At 44.0% G+C, this 18,031-nt stretch overlaps 1 protein-coding gene and 2 long non-coding RNA genes across 5 annotated transcripts in view; 2 read left to right on the forward strand and 1 right to left on the reverse strand.

Annotated features, from left to right (window-relative positions):
* The window catches only part of LOC147262726 (uncharacterized), an 89,106-nt gene extending 81,021 nt beyond the window's left edge, over positions 1-8,085 (reverse strand). For both annotated transcript variants that reach the window (XR_015112580.1, XR_015112579.1), the window contains exons 1-2: positions 7,789-8,085; positions 7,641-7,715 (exon numbers count right to left, since the gene is read on the reverse strand). This is a non-coding gene — a long non-coding RNA (uncharacterized LOC147262726). The remainder of the gene's footprint in view (positions 1-7,640; positions 7,716-7,788) is intronic.
* On the forward strand, positions 5,216-6,953 carry LOC147262727 (heat shock factor protein 5-like). Its single transcript, XM_086202429.1, has 5 exons — positions 5,216-5,242; positions 5,374-5,969; positions 6,121-6,222; positions 6,415-6,494; positions 6,605-6,953. The coding sequence occupies exons 2-5, from the start codon at positions 5,528-5,530 to the stop codon at positions 6,932-6,934; spliced, it is 954 nt and encodes a 317-aa protein (XP_086058555.1). The 5' UTR covers positions 5,216-5,242; positions 5,374-5,527; the 3' UTR covers positions 6,935-6,953.
* On the forward strand, positions 7,616-16,250 carry LOC147262728 (uncharacterized). 2 transcript variants are annotated; one of them, XR_015112578.1, is made up of 5 exons: positions 7,616-7,989; positions 8,202-8,420; positions 8,661-8,692; positions 8,784-8,942; positions 16,138-16,250. It is a non-coding gene; the product is annotated as an uncharacterized LOC147262728 (long non-coding RNA). The 2 variants fall into 2 exon arrangements; XR_015112577.1 differs by having other exon boundaries at positions 8,202-8,321.
* The last annotated feature ends 1,781 nt before the right edge of the window (positions 16,251-18,031 follow it).

Below are 18,031 nucleotides of genomic sequence, written 5' to 3' on the forward strand. Positions count from 1 at the left end.
TGCGCGCTAGCACCGCTGAAGCTGTGGCGTTTTGTCGTATTTTTTTTTAGGTCGAGACATGAACTTTCTGATTCAGTGACATCACTTTGGTGTGTAGTTTTAGAAAACTTCGTTTTATTCTCATTCACTGACAGTTTTATCGAAATAAAAATTTGCTGATTTGCTAAAATTATGTGAAGGTTTGGATCCAAATGAACGCGACGCTGTAAACCGGACGCAAATAGTCATCCGACTATTGTCTGGTGTTAGCCAGTACCCGTCACCGCCCCAGCCTGACCCATTATGCAGACTTTGTGTTTTATCACCAATTAGCATTTGTGTACTTTTTTTTGGCTAAACTGAACAAAGCGTGAAAAGGCTGGTTCAAATGACTGCTAGCTAGGCATGCTTGCTGCTACTGTGGACGAGCAACAAACCGGAATGGTTCATTTTTTTGCTCAAATGAATACGTTTGTTGATCGCTGAGCGCATAGCTGGATGCGGAAGACTTGGATTGTACCAGGCGATGCGCTCGAGCGATCGCAAACTGACATTTTCGGACAGTGTTGCTGTTGTGTGTTTCTAAGCGGGAATTTCGGCGCTGCTAACTCCAAGCTAAGTACGAGCTCCTTTCTTTTCATTCTGGAGACACAAAAAAGTGACACATCTTTGTGATCTCACAACACCTACTCGTGGTCATGTATTTTCAGTCAGATGGCCTTCCTTTCACTCCTCAAACTAATTTTCACAGACGTCCTATCAGCTGCTCTCCGCGCCGACGGAGAGACAGAGGGAGTGAGGACAAGATACTTGTTCTACAAGTCATAGTTATTGTTTGGTGGACATTTATTGGCCTATTGAAAGTTTGCAGTCCATTTTCAACAGAGTGGCATGCCTGAGTAGATACATTGTGATACCAATTGCTCCCTCTCACTGCAGCGCTACCTATAAAGCATGGCTAATGGTGCATATCCAGTATGATTAAGAGAGGATAAAGATGAACAACCACACTCCGTTTAAAAGGGTTGGTTTTTTTACTCCAGAGGGAGTTCTGCTCGTTGTTGGCACAGCATGGATCAATAAAGTAACTGATAAGGGTTATTTCAAGGTTTCAGCGGAACTCCTTGCAGCACATAATTTGACCTTTTAAGATGAACTTGTGATTGTCCAAGTGCTCCGTTTGTTGACCTGCAGATGTAGACCAGAGGGCCCCCCCCCCCCCAATCGATAGATCAATTCTGTATAATGCCATTCCAAACAGTGTTCAATATCCCCTGCGTTACACAAACCTCTCTGTTATATCTTTAGCGCATATGTTTGTTTGTTTTTTTGGTGGATGAAAGAATGTCTTAATTGACTGAGCAGAATTTGATCCGAGGTCAACACTGACGTAGAAAGAAAATTCAGCAAATTCAAAATGCCAGACGAATATAAGAAACATGATGCAAGACGGAATAAAGGCCAGCTTGCGTTCGTCGATATGATGAATATTTAGAGCCAGATAATCCCACATATGTAATTACTCTTTCAGCGAGAGCTTCGCTCACTCTGAAAGCACCTTTAAATCAGATATTCACAATATATCGCTAAGGGCAATATTTCAGGTACATACAGTGTATTGAAGTGTCATGCTGTTTATTGCACATGTGAATAAATCAAAGTAAGGCACAGCTGTGTGTGCATAATCATTCAAATGTTTCAACAAAACCAGCGATCAGTGCGTCGACAGAAACGGCAACAGTGAGAACCTCAGAATCCTCAGAGGAAAACGCCGAATTTTTACAAGAGCCGCGGCAATGCTGCCGTTAGGGCCTGGATCTGTTAAAATACAACTAAAACAAAAAAATCCATTAATAATAAAAAAAAGCATGCAAATGGACCAAAGTCTCACTGAAGCTGCAAAAAGTCCTCACACGGCACTAAAAACACCTGGTGTTATTGCCCGAAAACATCGACTTAAAACGCTGGGCTTCTGGCTCACAATTACATGGGTTATATATGAATTATAGTGCTTTGCTTTTGGTAGGTCAAAGTGCAAAGAGTGAGTAAAAACAGCCTAAAGTATTTGTCTTTAAATTCCACTTTAATTAAATTGTATTCCAGCAGCTTTCACCTTGTTTAAACCATCTTCGCTGTGCTCTTGTGAGATAAGCATCTGATTTTTTCCACCCAGTCGGCAGTGCCTTTTTTTTTTTTTTTCTCCTTAGCCAGCAAACCTTCAGGTTATCAGAGGCTTCATCCTGTACATGAACATTTCCGTGACTCAGCTGACATTACGACTCACACCTCGTGAGGGAATCAAAAGGAAAGAGACTGATTTATTTCTGGAGTCAACCTTGGCTCCAGGTGACAGCGCCAATATAAAGACAGTACAGACAGTTTGGAGCTTAACCGATTTGGTGTTTTTTCTTAGCGTTTAGTGACTTTGACCCACTCAGTTAACCCTCGTCATTGTCAGCCAGGAACGAGAAGTCGAGACATTTGCAGGCACTCTTCAGGCGATAAAACCGGTTGTTTTTCAGTGAGACATCTTGACTTTGTTGGATGTTTTTCTCCAGACAAATCTGTGTGTTTTTAGCAAGATGGCTGGACATTTGCGGCTATTACTCTGGCAATAAAATTGGGGGTTTTCTCGTGAGACAGAGGAACATTTTCAGCTGTTGTTCTTGCAACAAAAGCAGATTTTGTTTTGATGTTGGGAAGGGAAGTTGTCATGGCGACAACCCTGTTTTTTTTTTTGTTTTTTTTTTCCTGACAAAACCGGGTGTTTTTAGCAACAGATCAGCACAATGCAGCAGTGGTTCTCACAGAAAACTTGGTGGTTTTACAGAGATGTTAGGACATTTGCAGTTTGGTTTTATTTCTTCCTTCCTTTTTTTTTTTTTTTTTTTTGCATTTAAACCCAAACCGTGATCTTTCCTTCACTCAAAATTGTGCATTGATTGTGAGTAAGTTGAAGCGCTTCCAGTGAGGCGAGTCCAAGCAGCAGTACTTTGCATAAAGGGACATTCAGGGTTGCAACAGTTGCAACACGGCAGCTGGACAACGACCTCAACAGGACACCGTATCACTGCATTCATTAACTTTCAGGATTGTGTTAATATTAATGCTGAACAGTTCTTTCCCTTCTGGGTTTTCTAAATTCAAGTTGATCCAATAAGCTCAAAGTCACTGGCCAGTGCCTCCAGCACTTGATGACTCAGTTTGTGCTTTATTCCACAAACACAGACTCTCCAAATGTACCCTCTGACTGGGTCCTAATGGTCACTAGGCCTTCACTTCCTGATCTGCTGAGTTGCACCAGCAAATGTCTCTGAAGGTGAAACCACAGAGCTGTAAACACCAAACAGCGCAAACCAAATTATTCAGAGATGCAGCGATGTGAGGGGATTGAGGTTTGAGGAGGGCAGCTGGTTTGAGTTTAATCAATCACGCCTGTAGAAATCAGAGTTTAGAGGAGCGGGGGGGGGGGGGGGGGTGTAGTTAGGGATGTGGGTGAAGCAAAGGAATCCCATTTTTTTTCTATTAAGGGTCTGGATTGAGCCAGCTCATTTTTCACCTGGGTGCGGCTCATTCGTTCATTAGGCAGGGAGATAGGGGTGAACGCCACGGATCCGGGGAGCTGCTTCATTACTCTCTGAAGACGAGCAAGATCGGACCGCACTTTTAGAATATTTAACCCCCCTTCCCGGTCCCTTTCCAGCACTGCCGGGGAATGATGTGTGTTCAGCTGGATTCGAGTCCCCTGCTCATTATAGAGGCATGATCATAACTCAGCGAAGGGTCCTGGGCGCTGAGAGAGCAGCAAAGGCAAAGAGATGCTGATCCGGTGAAGGCGATGCTGCCCTCAGGAGCCAAAAAAAAAAAAAAAAAGTGAAAGATGTGGCTTTGTCTGAAATGCTGAGGAAGACAGAGCACCTCTCTGTCACAGCACTTAAAGGTTCCAGTCAACCCTTAAAATTACATTTTGTTAAGCCGTGTACCCAGAATATCAACAGAACGGGTGGCTGTGCTCCTCAGTGTTTTCAGTCACTATTGATTATTGTGCCAAGACGACTTTATTACTCGTGCAGCTGGTGGTCAAAGGTCTCTTGGTGTGTTACACCCATGAACACGGCTGAGACGTGTCAATTAGACATACCTCATCATCCATTAAAGCAGAGTAATATGGTTGGGCTCGCCCCCTGCTCTCATGGTTTCTTCAGACATCAGACTGCTGTGTAGTAAAATGCGCTTACGGAAATGTCATTTTACATTAAAGACTACATCTCTATGGAAGCCAGGAATGGACGCGCTTGGAACGGCATTGAAAAAAAGTTGACGACGAGCACAGGCAGTTCCTTGGGTGTTATTTTATTTTAACATATTAGTTCTGTTTTTGTTACATCTAAGATATCCAAAAAAAAAGGGAAAAAAAACGCTGTTGTTTGACCACCTTTTTTCTCTCTAAAGAACAGGTCATCTCTATAGAAGCCCAGAAGGAACAACCTTGTAATTATTTTTTTAATGTTGTTACCAAAGATCATGAGTTAATAATTTTCAAGGTTCATTTATCTTGTAAAAAAAAAAAAAAAATGGAATAAAGTTAATTATCTCCTTATTTTGATAACACAAAACCCTTTTCTTGTTATTCTGTGAAAACGGCCTCTTCTTTTCTTGTAGTGAGATAATTTATCTTGTCTCAAGATAATTCAATAATTAACTCTATCTTAAATTAATGGCATTAAAAAAAAGTGACAATCATGGCTGCTCTGGTTTTCTATACACCTTATACATGTGAATGAAGAAGCTGATTATCTTTAATGACATTTTACGGGTCATTTGAATTGAAGTAAATCTATTAATGGACTTTTCAAAGGTTTTTGGATCCCCCCCCCCCCTTGTTTGACTCTTTTTCAATGATGCTGCCGTCCCCAAATTTAGAGAATAATAATAAAAGAAGAATGAAAATGAGAACTTCTAATAGTGTATGTTCCAAAATATAAGGAACACAAAATACTATAATGAAAACTCATAATCTTCTTTAAGTATATCCAGTAAATTCATAGGAAGAGTAACAAGATTTACCAAATTCACATGTGCTTAGCAGTTAGCAGGTAGCTTAGCTGTACCCGCTAAGCTCACCAGAGCTCACATCTCTGACAGCTCACTTTTGTCACATCAAAGACATCTCAGGCAGCAGAGTCAAGAGCCTTGCTCATAGGCACCTCAGTGGTCATAAAGACGGCAGGGCCAGTGCTGCTTCTTCATTTCCCCCACTCAGGTGCCACCCCTGCCGGTCCTTGGGCTTGAACTGCCCACTACTGCCCCTTTGTAAGACAGTCTCTCTGTCTCCTCTTTAATCTCACAGACGACTTTGATCTTGTGATTCGGATCTGTTCTCTCTGTGATTAGGACCCCGAGATCAAAGAAAGACATCGCAAAATTCCAACCAACAACCACGCAAGGAGCTGTAGAAACAACTCCCGGCAACTGCTGGAAGTTAACTCAACAGTTTGTCTCATACCACTCCGAGAGAACCCGCTATCCTTTTACTGTGACTACAGACATGGCTTTGAATGGAAACACATACTACACTGGGCTGGACAACTTTCCTGGCAAACTGTGGCGTTTGGTAAGTGACACCTCCAGCGGAGCCATCTGCTGGTCCGGCTGCGGTGAGATAATCATCATCAACCGGCGGCTCATGGAGACTGAGATCCTGGCTCCGATCAAAAACAAGCCCAGGCTGTTCAGAACCACCAATTTCTTCAGCTTTTTCCGACAACTTAATCTTTATGGCTTCAAGACAGCCATTCCTGACCAATATGGGGGAAATGCAATGTTATACTATTTCAAAAACACAAACTTCAAGCAAAACCACCCTGAACTTCTAGCAAATCTGCAGCGTCTCACTGTCCGTAGTCAGGCCAAAATAAAGGCTTGTGAGGAGGTGGACTGGCAGCCCCTGAAAAGAACCCCACATTCCATTGCAGACTGTTACAGCAAAGGTAAGTGTCTCCCTTCCCCTGTTGTGCTGAAGTAAATAAACCCCTCAAAAAGCCCTCAATCCATCTTTGAAATCTCGCAAACCCATTGCAGGTTATCTCCGAGGTTTGGCGCATAAATATCTTTTATCTTTTCTTTTCTTAATTCCTGTAGACTCTCCTCTGCCGCTTTACCAGAACCATCAGGGCAAAGTCCAGCCTACAGCCGTGTGGAGTGGAACCCATGTTCCACCACAGCGGGGATGCTCTGACCGAGGTAACCTGTCAGAATACAGGCACGTGACTTTGTTTGAGTGAAACAAATCACTACAGCGATTATGTACCAAAATGTCGGAGTGAAGGTTTGTCATGCATTCCAATTTATTATTTGACAACATTTTGGTATCCTGTAGGAACAAGACCAAAATCTCGTACTTCTAAATTGTATCCTTTGCCCCTCTTCTTGAAGGTGCCCATTGCAGCTCACTAAACCCAGGATCATGCATCACAAGCCTTCAAACAGACTCAGTCTTACCCCCTCTTTACCTGGTAGGTCCAGCGTTTTCGCTGATTATATTATTTCACCAATGCTGCAACCGCCGTGTTTAAAAGGTATTTGTTCATGCCATTTTTTAATTTTTTTTGTTGTTGTTTTTAAGTCCAGCATTGCTGCGCATGGGATTTGTGATGAGAACTACAACAGGATTGTTCTGAAAACAGAGACGCCAACAAGCTTTGATGCTGACGTGGGCACAGTGTTCCGGATCGCAGATGAGGTCATGCAAAATCAGACGGGAATACCGCTCAGGCCTGTGATGACGCTCGATGTGTTAGACACCTTCCTCTCATTACATCGGGAGTTTCACGACCAGGAGAACGATGAGGAGGTCCACCTTTCTTCTGTCGCACGAGACCCGGTGTGGGAGGCGATAGGCGGCGCCTTTAACCTTTTACTGCAGCCTCCCAACCTCAGAGGTTTTATCAATTAAACATATTAGCATTCGGAAACCTGCGTTTGTGTGATGTGTTTTTCATGACATATGACATCAAGTACCCCTGAATGCAGTTTGAATGCAGGGGTCAAATGTTTGACTCCACCAAAATTCAGCGGTGGACAAACATGTCATGAAATGTCACCAGACATTGGCTCCAACCCCTCGGCTGGGTCGTGATACCTTTTGTGAGTGTTACACAGACACGTCATGCATTTAGCTTTTCTTTACTTTCCATCCATCCATCCATCCATCCATCCATCCATCCATCCATTTTCTTCCACTTATTCCTGTTAAGGGTCGCGGGGGGGCTGGAGCCTATCCCAGCGGCTTTCGGTTGAGAGTCGGGGTTCACCCTGGACAGGTTGCCAGTCTATCGCAGGGCCAACACGTACAGACCAACAACCATTCACACTCACATTCATACCTACAGCCAATTTAGAGTCTGGATTAACCTTTTAACCCAATGGCATGTCTTTGGACAGTGAGAAGAACCCACACAGGCACAGGGAGAACATGCAGACTCCACACAGAAAGACCCCGTGCCCGTGCCGGGACTCGAACCCAGAACCTTCTTGCTGTGAGGCGACAGTGCTGACCACTGCAGCACCGTGCCGCCCTTCTTTACTTTCCATTTTATCCAATTCACAGCTTTGCATACCTCTTTGTTCAGTGTGTGTGTGTGTGTTTATCATTTACATACTTGCTGCGATGTCTTGATACCAGTCACGTGCTCAAAAACACTCGGCTGAAGTGCAGTCTTCGGTCTCACCTTCACCTACGGAGTAGGGGTGGAGGTCGATCAACTTTTGGACATTCATGTAGGAAAAAAAGAGTTACGTTATGCGTACCTAAACCAAAGCAGCATCTCTTTTTCTCACTGAACATGACGTACACGTTTTCACAAATTGAAGCTAACTGTGGTTCACTCGCACTAAAAACGTGGAGGATTGACACTAAATAGGAACGTGCATCAGAAGGACTCCAAAGGCTTGGCACATGGGGATTGTGGCAGCTGGCGCTGCATTACTGCTACCTGCTGGACACAAGAAGTAGGTTTTCTCTACGATTGCTGACTAAATGCTAATATTTTGTGATGACACTATAAAGTGATTTTTTGTTTCTTTCTTCCTGATAATGAAAAACAACATTCCATGTAATTTATCAGAAAAAATACAAGTAAACATAACTGAATCATTTCTTTCAATTCAACTGAAAATAAAAAAATTTAATGTTGGTATCATGTGTTATCTATGTATCACAGACCTCAGGAAGTCAGGAGTTACCAGGCGTTGGATTAACCGGATAAATGGCCGAGAAATGTATGGCGTCATTCTTTTATCCATCTGAAATACCGTCGGACCAACAAAGGAGAAAGACGGGGGTCAGTTCTGGTTCAGACTTTCTACATCGGTCTAAACTGAAACATTAGAAGGTTCTGAAAAGCCATGACAAGCCACTTGCCACTTTTTCTGCCGGAGAGGTAAGCTAACGTTCGCTAATGAATGATTAGCAGTAGCTCAAGTTAGCAACTTTAACCGAGCCTTAGTTGTGTTACCTCGACAACCGGTACAGTAGATTAGATAGTAGATTATTACTGTTAGATTGAGTGAGACGACTACTGACCAGGGGGGTATAAATGTCAACTATTGCAACTTTTAATATCAAGTGAAAAACCCACAACATAAATTTTTTTTTTTAGAGTATATTTCATTTTCTTCAGGTTCTGAGTGCCGACTGAAGATGGCCGCTCTGGTAGGTCTGCGACCCGCGCATGTAAACTAAGTGTCAAGGAAACGTAGAGCTGGATGGTGAAGTGTTGACGTCTGTCATATTTGTTTTCCAGGAGCAAGATGGCACCACAAGAGTGATGAGAGCGAGAGAGAGGGAGAGACCGACACCTCCCAAGGGTGTTGAGGAAGGTTATATATACAGATCTCACTCCATATCGGATGTGTTACTGAACCAGTAAACACACTGAGAATGATACTCCAGATCCACAACGGTGAGGTTCACTTATTTCACGATGGGCTTTTTAACTCCTATTATCAAGTGATTTCTTAGAATTTCATCTCAAACCAAAGTGCCGCAATGATTTATCGCTGTAGAGCGCCAAGATAAATGATCCTTTAGCGTAAAAATACTATTTGTGTAATTGGATCATTCTTTGGCTCGCACTCTATAAGTCTGTCTGCTGCTGCTAGAGTTATGTACCCTGGTGGCAGGTAATGTTTTTCATTATATGCCAGGCCAGTTTTATATATAGAAAATGGGTAGGAAGGGACTGGGTCTAGCCCGGAGCCATTTGCTTGGTGAGTCCCTGTAGGTGCATCCAATATTGATTGCTTGGGAGTAGAGCACTCTATCCCCACAGAAAAGCACCTCATGTCCTGCTTCCGTGTGTGTGTGTGTGTGTGTGTGTGTGTGCGCGTGTGTAGAGTTGGTGTTCTTGTCCGGCTAAATTTAGTAGGAGAAACAACACACATGATGACAAGCTCCAGGAGGATGTGTCATGGAACACAAGTGTACATTCACACCCAGTCAGAGACACATAAACAGAGCTCCGATTTAATTGGTTTAAGTCGCTGCATCTCCACAACGTTTGGTGACGCTGTCAGTAGTGTGAAAGAATTGAAACAATCCCGGGAAATGTACGAGACACCGCTGTGCTCTGGGACTCAGCTGTTTCTTGTGACTGTTGCACTCAAAAATGCTTGATTATTTTTCTGCTCGTAAAAAAATTTGCATCAAAATTAGCAGTTTTTTTTTCTCTTTTTGCAGTTAAACTTTAGGATTAGTCAGATCTATTATTTTTAGCTGTAAAATTCAGTGCTTTTGAAACAATAACCCCGACCAAACAATGATCCTGAGATAAAACTGACCCTTTGCGGCTAATGGCAATCGAGGAAGGTTTGCTTTCTTCATTGTTTTCGCGTGAATGCGGGGGGTGGGGGGGGGGGGGGGGGTGACATGTCACGTAGCATCATGAATTTCCTGTTGAGGAATTCGCATCACCTCTGGGAAAGAAAAAAAAATGCCGGCTCCCGCATCAACAACAAAAACGGAAAAAACGTGACATTTTTCTCATTTTTGCAGTGAAATCTCCCACTTTTTGCAAGGACAGTAGCGCAGTAATTTTGAATACGTGAAAGCCCCTGCCTTTTTTTTTTTACCCCCCTGCAGTGTATTAATTGATGTGATCGAAGACTTTGCTGGAGGGACCGGCACTGCAAAAGCGTTTGGTTGAGTTCAGGCAATTTCCCAGGGAAGACTTTCACAATCCTCAAGGCGAAGATGCAGCTGAATATTTTCTGTCTATTAGCCTCTCGTCCTCTCTCCCATCTCAAGGTATCAGTGCAGAACGCAGTAAATATTTGAGATCGTTTAATGATTCAAGTCTCATTTTCAAAGTAGGTGGGGATATTCTGGGGGGGTTGGGGGGTCGGGAATGGGTGGGCAGTGTTATCAGAGTGCCACTGATGAATGAGTCTTCCTCCTTCTGTGTTGGTCGGACACATTAATTCACGTCAAAAGAATTCTCGGATTTGCATTCCAGAGGTGAACTGAGCTGTATGCTGAACATGTTTTCCAGACGTTAAAGGTTAGAATACATAATTTTTCTTCTTCTTTTCTTTTTTTGAAGCATTTTTTTTTTTTGGAAGCAATTTTTCCTCATCATCACATTTCACATAAAAAAAAAACCCATGCACATCGTTTTCTCTCCCAAAGGCTCTTGATGATCATGCAGAGAGGAACAAATGAGCTAAATGTTGGTTCATGGGAGTTTAGCGGGAGAAGCGGCGGCCTCAGAATACATAAATATACATTATTTTATTGCTGTTCCGGTGGCGAAGTTACAAAAAAAAAATGATGTTGGAGCCGTTGTTGTGACCATGATGAATCATTGGGGGAAAGTTTGTGCTCATTAGCCAGCATGGTCAGAACCCCTGCATGTGATCAACAAGTAATGAAGATGTTCAGTGGTGATGAAGCAGCATTTTGGGGGAATGATGCCGATGGTGTGTGGGGGGGGGGGGGGGGGGGGCAGGAGCAATGCATCAAATCAGTAAAGGTTTGGTCAGCAGGAGTAAACCGCCACTGATTTTCTATCCTCATTTTCTCCTCCAAAGAAAAAAAATAACAGTTAGGGCAGCATTCCCCTAAAATATCTCATGAAGGGAAAGCCTCTCAATGATGTGAAGCCCTGGAACGAGCATGACGCCACGAGAACACTCAGGCTGCTTCACCTGCATGTTAGCGTATGTGTATTATCAGCATATATATATATATATACACATATACACACACACACTGTATGTAGGTCCTACCTCAGGTGGAGGAGTTTAAGTATCTCGGGGTCTTGTTCATGAGTGAGGGTAGGATGGAGCAGGAGATTGACTGGCAGATTGGGGCGGCGTCCGCAGTGATGCGGGTGCTAAACCAGTCCGTTGTGGTAAAGAGGGAGCTTAGCCAAAAGGCGAGGCCCTCGATTTACCCGTCAAGCTACGTTCCAACCCTCACCCATGGTCCTGAGCTTTGGGTAATGACCGAAAGAACAAGATCGCAACTACAAGCGGCCGAAATGAGTTTCCTCTGCAGGGTGGCTGGGCTCTCCCTTAGAGACAGGGTGAGAAGCTCGGTCATTCAGGAGGGACTCAGAGTAGAGCTGCTGCTGCTCCATGTCCAGGGGAGTCAGTCGAGGTGGTTCAGGCATCTGTTGAGGATGCCGGGCATGCCCAAGCGGGAGGAGGCCTCGAGGCCGACCCAAGACACACTGGAGGGATTACCGTATATCTCTCGGCTGGCCTTGGAACGCCTCGAGATCCCCCCGGAAGAGCTGGTGTACGTAGCTGGGGAGAGGACAGTCTGGGCTTCCTTGCTGAGGCTGCTGCCCCCATGACCCGGACCAATCGGATAAGAGGAGGAAGACGACGACAACGATACAGTACAGTGATAAATAAATATTATTTGCAGCGATTCCGGAGAGGTTTGTGTTGTAAAGGTTAAGCTTGAGTGTATTTTTAGAGCAGACGCATGCTAGCTGATGCTCATGGCTGCCTGGCAAAGGGTGTTTGACCCGTCACACAGCGCCGCTCTATGCTGTCCCGCCTCTACTGCGTATACAGTCCAACATCTGCACCCAAACACACACACGCGCAGCCTTCCTCTAACCCCAGCCCCCCGCATGCACCTCGTAAATGCAAGAACATTGATTTGCACACTCAGATATTCATCTACAAACCCCCCATACACGCACACGCACACACACAACACAGATGTTAACATCTACTTTACAAGGGCAACCGTCATCAGCCATTAATGAACTATACCACACTGCAATCTCATTTATCTCAGCAGAGAAGGAAAGATGTGGAAGGAAGGAAGGTGTTTTATTTTTAAATAAGACTAACTCTCTCTCTTTCTCTCTCGCTCTCTCTCTCTCTCTCATCCCTCCCCTGTTCAGGGTCTTCCAAAGCGATTGTCCTTATCTCCTGATCATTTTCCTTATCACTCTCATTGTACCTCTGGCGTCTGTGTGTGTGTGTGTGTGTGTGTGTGTGTAGATCGTGGATCATTGCCAAATCAGCAGAGGCAAATTCAAAAATGACAACTGAGCTGAACAACAATGTGAAGGTCAGCAAGTCACTCTTCCATAACCGCATCCTCAGCATTTCTGATCCCTCGACCGCCTCAGCGAAAATGACACAATTTTACTTTTGTTTGTTTTCTATTATAACAAAATACTTCATGCAACCACAACTTTAATCTCCAATGTTAGAAACTGAGCTGCTTCCTTTGGACCAAATCGGGTGGAAAATTGGTTCCTGTATCACTTTAAGAACAAGAGAGAAAGGAGGAGGAACAGTGCTTGGATGCTCGGTTCTCTCATCATTTCCGGCGACGCCTCCAAAATCAGCCCACATATGCACACGTGAATGCTCTCCATGCTGCATGCAACCGACTTCAGTGAAAAGAAACACAGATCCTTTCCGGTTTTACAATTCTCATCATCAAAATCCAGTTTGAGAGCGGCTCAGCTGCTCTTTTGTCACGTATTTCTGAGTGAAACAGGATTGAAAAGTCGGTATCCTGAGTTTGCCCTCACATGAGGTGAGTTAAGGTCCTGAAGGGGCAGCAGCAGCCATCGGGGGGAGAGAGGAAGCCCATCCTGCGCTCCCTGTGAAGCAGCTCTCTGGTAAATGCCTTGTGCATCATATCAGGGGCCGTCGCAGGTCTGACGCTCCTCAACATGAATAAATTCAAGCTCTGGGCTTGGAACCGAGATACTTTGGGGAGAAGAAAGCAAGGTTTTCAGGTGGCGACATTCCGTTCTTGCTACCGAGCCTGATGTATCTAAGTTTGTAGACACATTCGCCACTCCGAGTCGAAGATTTTTATCTTATTTTGTGTGATGAGAAGGAAAATAACTGTTAGATTTTAATATAAAAGTACAAATAATGTTTTTTTTTATTATTGGTGATTCTTTTCCGGGCGTTTTCATCACTTTAATGTGAAATCCTCACGCCTTGACTTCTTCAGACTTTCACTTTTTAACCACTGATAAAATGTGGCCATTCTCCTCCATCGACACCGTCGAGTTTTGAGATTAATTTAGCAATGGAAAGATGTTGAGCGAACCACACACACACACACACACACACACACACACACACACTCTATCTGTCCACTACCCTCAGTCTGAGACCCCACAACGTCTTTTTTCACCCAATCAGTACGTCCATGCACCAAGTTGAGCTAATGATTTACTGTATGTTCCACTCCGCTACCGTAGGGGGCGATATGACCTGTTACCTGAGTTCCTCCCTGTTCAGGGAACATGGTGCACCCTTAGGTGCACACGTGGAAGAAAAACTCGATGCCCAACTGCGTTATCTGTGTTTATCCAACTCCAAGTGTGATTTAGTACGACTCCAGTCAGACTGAGACAAAGTTTTTAAGGCACATGTGAATTAGGGTTGCGTCTTTCTTCTTTTTTTACAAGATTATTTATAATCTGTTCATTCCTAAAAAAAAAAAAATCATATTCCAGCTCTGTTGAATGAAGGATTTTTTTTATTCTGACAATAAACTTTCACTTGAATAAATGTGAAGATAAGAAGGGATTTATGGAAATTGTCGGTGGCTTCTGTCCTCACATCTTTCTTTTCTGAGCTCCTCCTCCTCCTCGCCCTCCTTTTTTTTTTTTTTTTTGAGGAGGAGGAGGAGGAGGTGGGGGTGAACTCTTAACAAATCCAGAGTGAATGCTGCTGAAGTGCAGAGAAAATGTTTACGCACCAAATCCTTTCCCTCTTCCATCTTCCGACCGTGATGCTGTTCAATTTGCCTAAACTTTTCTCGGAGAAATTGGATGATTTCCATTTCTGCCTCGGGGTGGAGAGCTTCGGGAACGCGCCTGTGTTAATCTCCTCGGGAGGATTCCCTCTGTTTAACCCGGCGCTGTGACACACTGACGAAGGGATTTCTCTTTTCTCTGTCATGCTGAAATAAATCTGCTCACCTGGAATAAATGGAATATTCTCAATGTATGAAAGCGCATTATTTAGACTCATTTGTTGCCACTTAAACTAATCATATTTTTGCTGCCTGATTTATTTGGTGCCCAATAGGATTTATTAGAGGTAAAAAATGAACCAATAAGTCTCACACAGCTTGTTTAATGTGTATAGTGTGATTCCAGAGGTGCGCAAATTAAGGTCAGAAGTTATTTTTTTGTTTTGATTCTCCATGACGGGACAGACATGTCCCCTGAAGGCTCCTGCGGTAGATGGTCGAGGGAGGGGGGGCGGGCGGACTGATAATATCTGAAAAAGGCCCAGAGGCTTTGAATAAAAAGAGTTAGATGAAAAGAGACGGGGAGAGAGAGAGAATCCCACCCGTGACGAAAAGCACATCTCGGGGGTGCACATCGCTCACACGTCCAACGGAGAATGAAACCGCCGCCACCTGATTTGTGCCTAATAAAGTTGTCACATCCTATCAGGACTCACATCGACTACAGAAAGCACAGGCCCCCTGTCAGGGCTAGTCAGGGGTGATCAGGGGCGCCGGGTGGTGGACAAGACCTCCAAGTGATGGACGATGGGATAAAGTACTGCCTGATGGAGGTGAGGGCCAGATGATGAGAGCCGATAAAGGCAAACAACGGAGAGTACGGAGCCCCGGATTGGATGCAAAGAGAAGAAACGATATATCTGTGGCAATAAGTTGTTCCCACGCTTTGCTTTATTTGAGGCCACAAGATATCCCTCGCCGCCTCAGTTTGATGAGTTTGCTGCCAAAGTGTTGGAGGGAGTTTCGTTCTCGTCCATTGTCAGCGGATTAATCAAATTTTTCAGCGCACGTTACATCCCGTCGCCACAAATTACTCAAATTATGTCATCTTGTGGCAAGCTATTCATCAAATTGTGGGTACAAGTTATTTCTCATGAACAAAAATTAATAGAAATGGGGGGGGGGGGGGATATCTTATGGCCACAAACAAATTAACTCATGGAAACAAGTTCTAAATTGTGACCAAAAAAATTGATTCGATTTGGGGAAGAGGTTATTTTCAGGTTAGGGCAACTAATCTGACCACAAAATATATATTTCCCTACTACGACTAGTACAACTACTACGACTACGACTGTACGACGACTACTGCTGCTAGTGGCAGATCCAGGGCTCTGCGGGACAGCCAGTGGTATTTCTGCTCTTTTTTTCCCGGGTGTTGACCATCCAGGTTCCACTGCTGATCCTGATCCCTCAGGTTCAGTTGTATTTCACGGATCTTTTATCCATCTTCCCTCACAGCGGCTTTGAGGCTGGCATGAATGCAGTTGGTGGCGGTTTGCCTCCTCGAGCAGACGGGTCTCGTCCTCTGACATACTTGTTTCCTCTTGCCCACACACGGCCTGACCTCTAGAGGGAGGCAGCGTGCGGAGCCAGCACTCGCCTGCCCACAGAGGACACACACACACACACAGGGTGTTCACTCTCTTAAAAAAGGCATCAAATTGATGAGTGCACAAGCCTGCCCAACAGGACGTGGAGAGAATTGGTTATGAGAGCTGTTCATTTGTTGAAAATAAGACCCAGAGGCCTTTGGGTCCTTAAAAGCCTCAGGTTCTGCTTGAGATCAGTCCCAGCATCTGGGTTTATTTTCTAAGCCAGCCTTTTTTTTTCTTCCTTTTTTGCAGTAGCAGTGATGGCAGAGCAGCAGGCATCAGCAAAGATTCTCCATCTGACATTTCTCCTCAGATCACACGCCGCCGTTCAGAGATGCACTGGATGGAAAATTCCTCACTTACCCTCCCAAACACAAAGCCCTCTCCTGCAGTTTTTGCTATTTTTCCACACTGCTTTTTTAAAAAAAAAACAACATTATTATTGTATTATCATTCCTGCCCCAATAAAATTAATCAAATTGTTGCTGTCGCACACCTCTTATCAAAGGTTTTGCACTGCGAATTTGAAAAAAAACCCAGATGATGCTCAGTGGCTCTTTCATAACACATTCCCGGTTAAGAGAGCGAATTTCCTCCATGAGCAATATCAGAGTACAACAGGCCAGCTGTGATGGAGGCGTTGGAGGTTTGAATCAATCATCTGCAGCATGAGTGAAGAAAATTACTTCCATTCCTTAGTTGGAGATAGTATTTTTTTTCCTTTTTTTGGGGGGTTGAAGCAATACTGATCAAGCAACTACTAAAAAAAAAAACAAACAAGGTGAAACCAAATGATTTACACTCCAAATGATTTAAAATGCGCATTTTTTGGCTCGGTTTTGTAGGAGATTGATTTTAGTCAACTTTAAAGCTGCAGTACGCGAGTTTCATCTCCGTTCCCCTGGCAGCGACAGTTACAACAAACAATTGTTGATGCCTGCCGACATCTCAGGCTCCGCCTTCGCCCACTCCGGCATTGCTGCAGCAGCTGTAGACTGATGGATAAACCCGTTAGGAAGCCTGAACAACCCCACCAAAATTAAAAAAAAAAAACAACCCCATAATCACTCTATGTGTCCTTCGTATATGAATCCATGCTTCATCAAAGAGGGTACCCAGAACTGTGTTTTCACCAGAAATCAGCCCACAAATGCCTGGCGATTCGCTACAAATGTGCGTTATTGTAGCAACAGCAGAGGCTGTGAATGTCTCATCTCTGGTTACCATTCAAGTGACACTGCATCCGTTTTTGTTGGCTCAACAGGGATCTGCGGATGAGAGGCCGCAGGAGGACACACTCTGACTGAGCGCGCTCCGTGATCCTGCTACCGCGGCAAAGCTGCCGGTCGTTGCACTCTTTGGCTCCGCCCACAGGTATGGAAAGACTTCTTTGGGTTTTTTTTGCATAATTGTTCATTCATTACTCTTAAGGAATCAACCTCTCTTCTTCTCCTTACATTTCCTTGCACACACGCTGCTTCATTCGTTTTTTTTGTTTGTTTCTGTTATATTTTCCAAAACGGCGACCCCAAACGTCTCACACGGTAATCCTTTAAAGCTGCGCATATCAATACTGTATGTAATAAAAAGCATGGCTTCTGGAAAATGATCACCCAAATTGCTCGATAATGACGTCACACTGGCAACGTCCTTGGCCTCATCCCATGAAGTTGATACATTACAACAAATATATAACCATAAATGGCTTTGGAATCCATTCTAACCCATTTAGGGTCCAAGTCACATTTTAGCATGTTGACTCAGTGTTGGAAATATGAACTTTGTGGTTGGAAACAGGAATCCAGCTGCCGTCTCCTGAGGCAGAGCCTGCTATTGGTTTGACCCATCCACCACACCAATCTGTCTCACTGCATTGATTTTCTTGATGTGTATTATTATAATTTGATTTTCCTTTTCTGAACAAAAGCCAGGTGTCTCTAATGTTGCACCGGGGTGGGTTCACGGAGTGTGTCTGTGTGGGATTTTTGAAGTTTATAGGGTACTGATATCAAGAGCAGAGGGCCGTTAGAAAGTGCCTGGCTTTACTTAAAAGTGCATTGTTTTATTGTGGTTTTTGTTGAGTATATTCTTAAAAAAATAACATATGTTTCTACAGCAAATGCGCAAGAGGCACTGATGATGGTTT

This window comes from Aulostomus chinensis, chromosome 4 (genome assembly GCF_037954235.1).
Source record: "Aulostomus chinensis isolate RoL2024-O1b breed Wild chromosome 4, RoL_Achi_v1.0, whole genome shotgun sequence".
Taxonomy (NCBI): domain Eukaryota; kingdom Metazoa; phylum Chordata; class Actinopteri; order Syngnathiformes; family Aulostomidae; genus Aulostomus; species Aulostomus chinensis.

Excerpts from the sequence above, each read along its gene's own strand:
- LOC147262727 (XM_086202429.1), top strand. The coding sequence starts at position 5,528 with ATGGCTTTGAATGGAAACACATACTACACTGGGCTGGACAACTTTCCT. Across the intron at positions 6,223-6,414 it reads GCGGGGATGCTCTGACCGAG|GTGCCCATTGCAGCTCACTA; the intron begins GTAACCTGTCAG and ends CTCTTCTTGAAG. Across the intron at positions 6,495-6,604 it reads TCTTACCCCCTCTTTACCTG|TCCAGCATTGCTGCGCATGG; the intron begins GTAGGTCCAGCG and ends GTTGTTTTTAAG.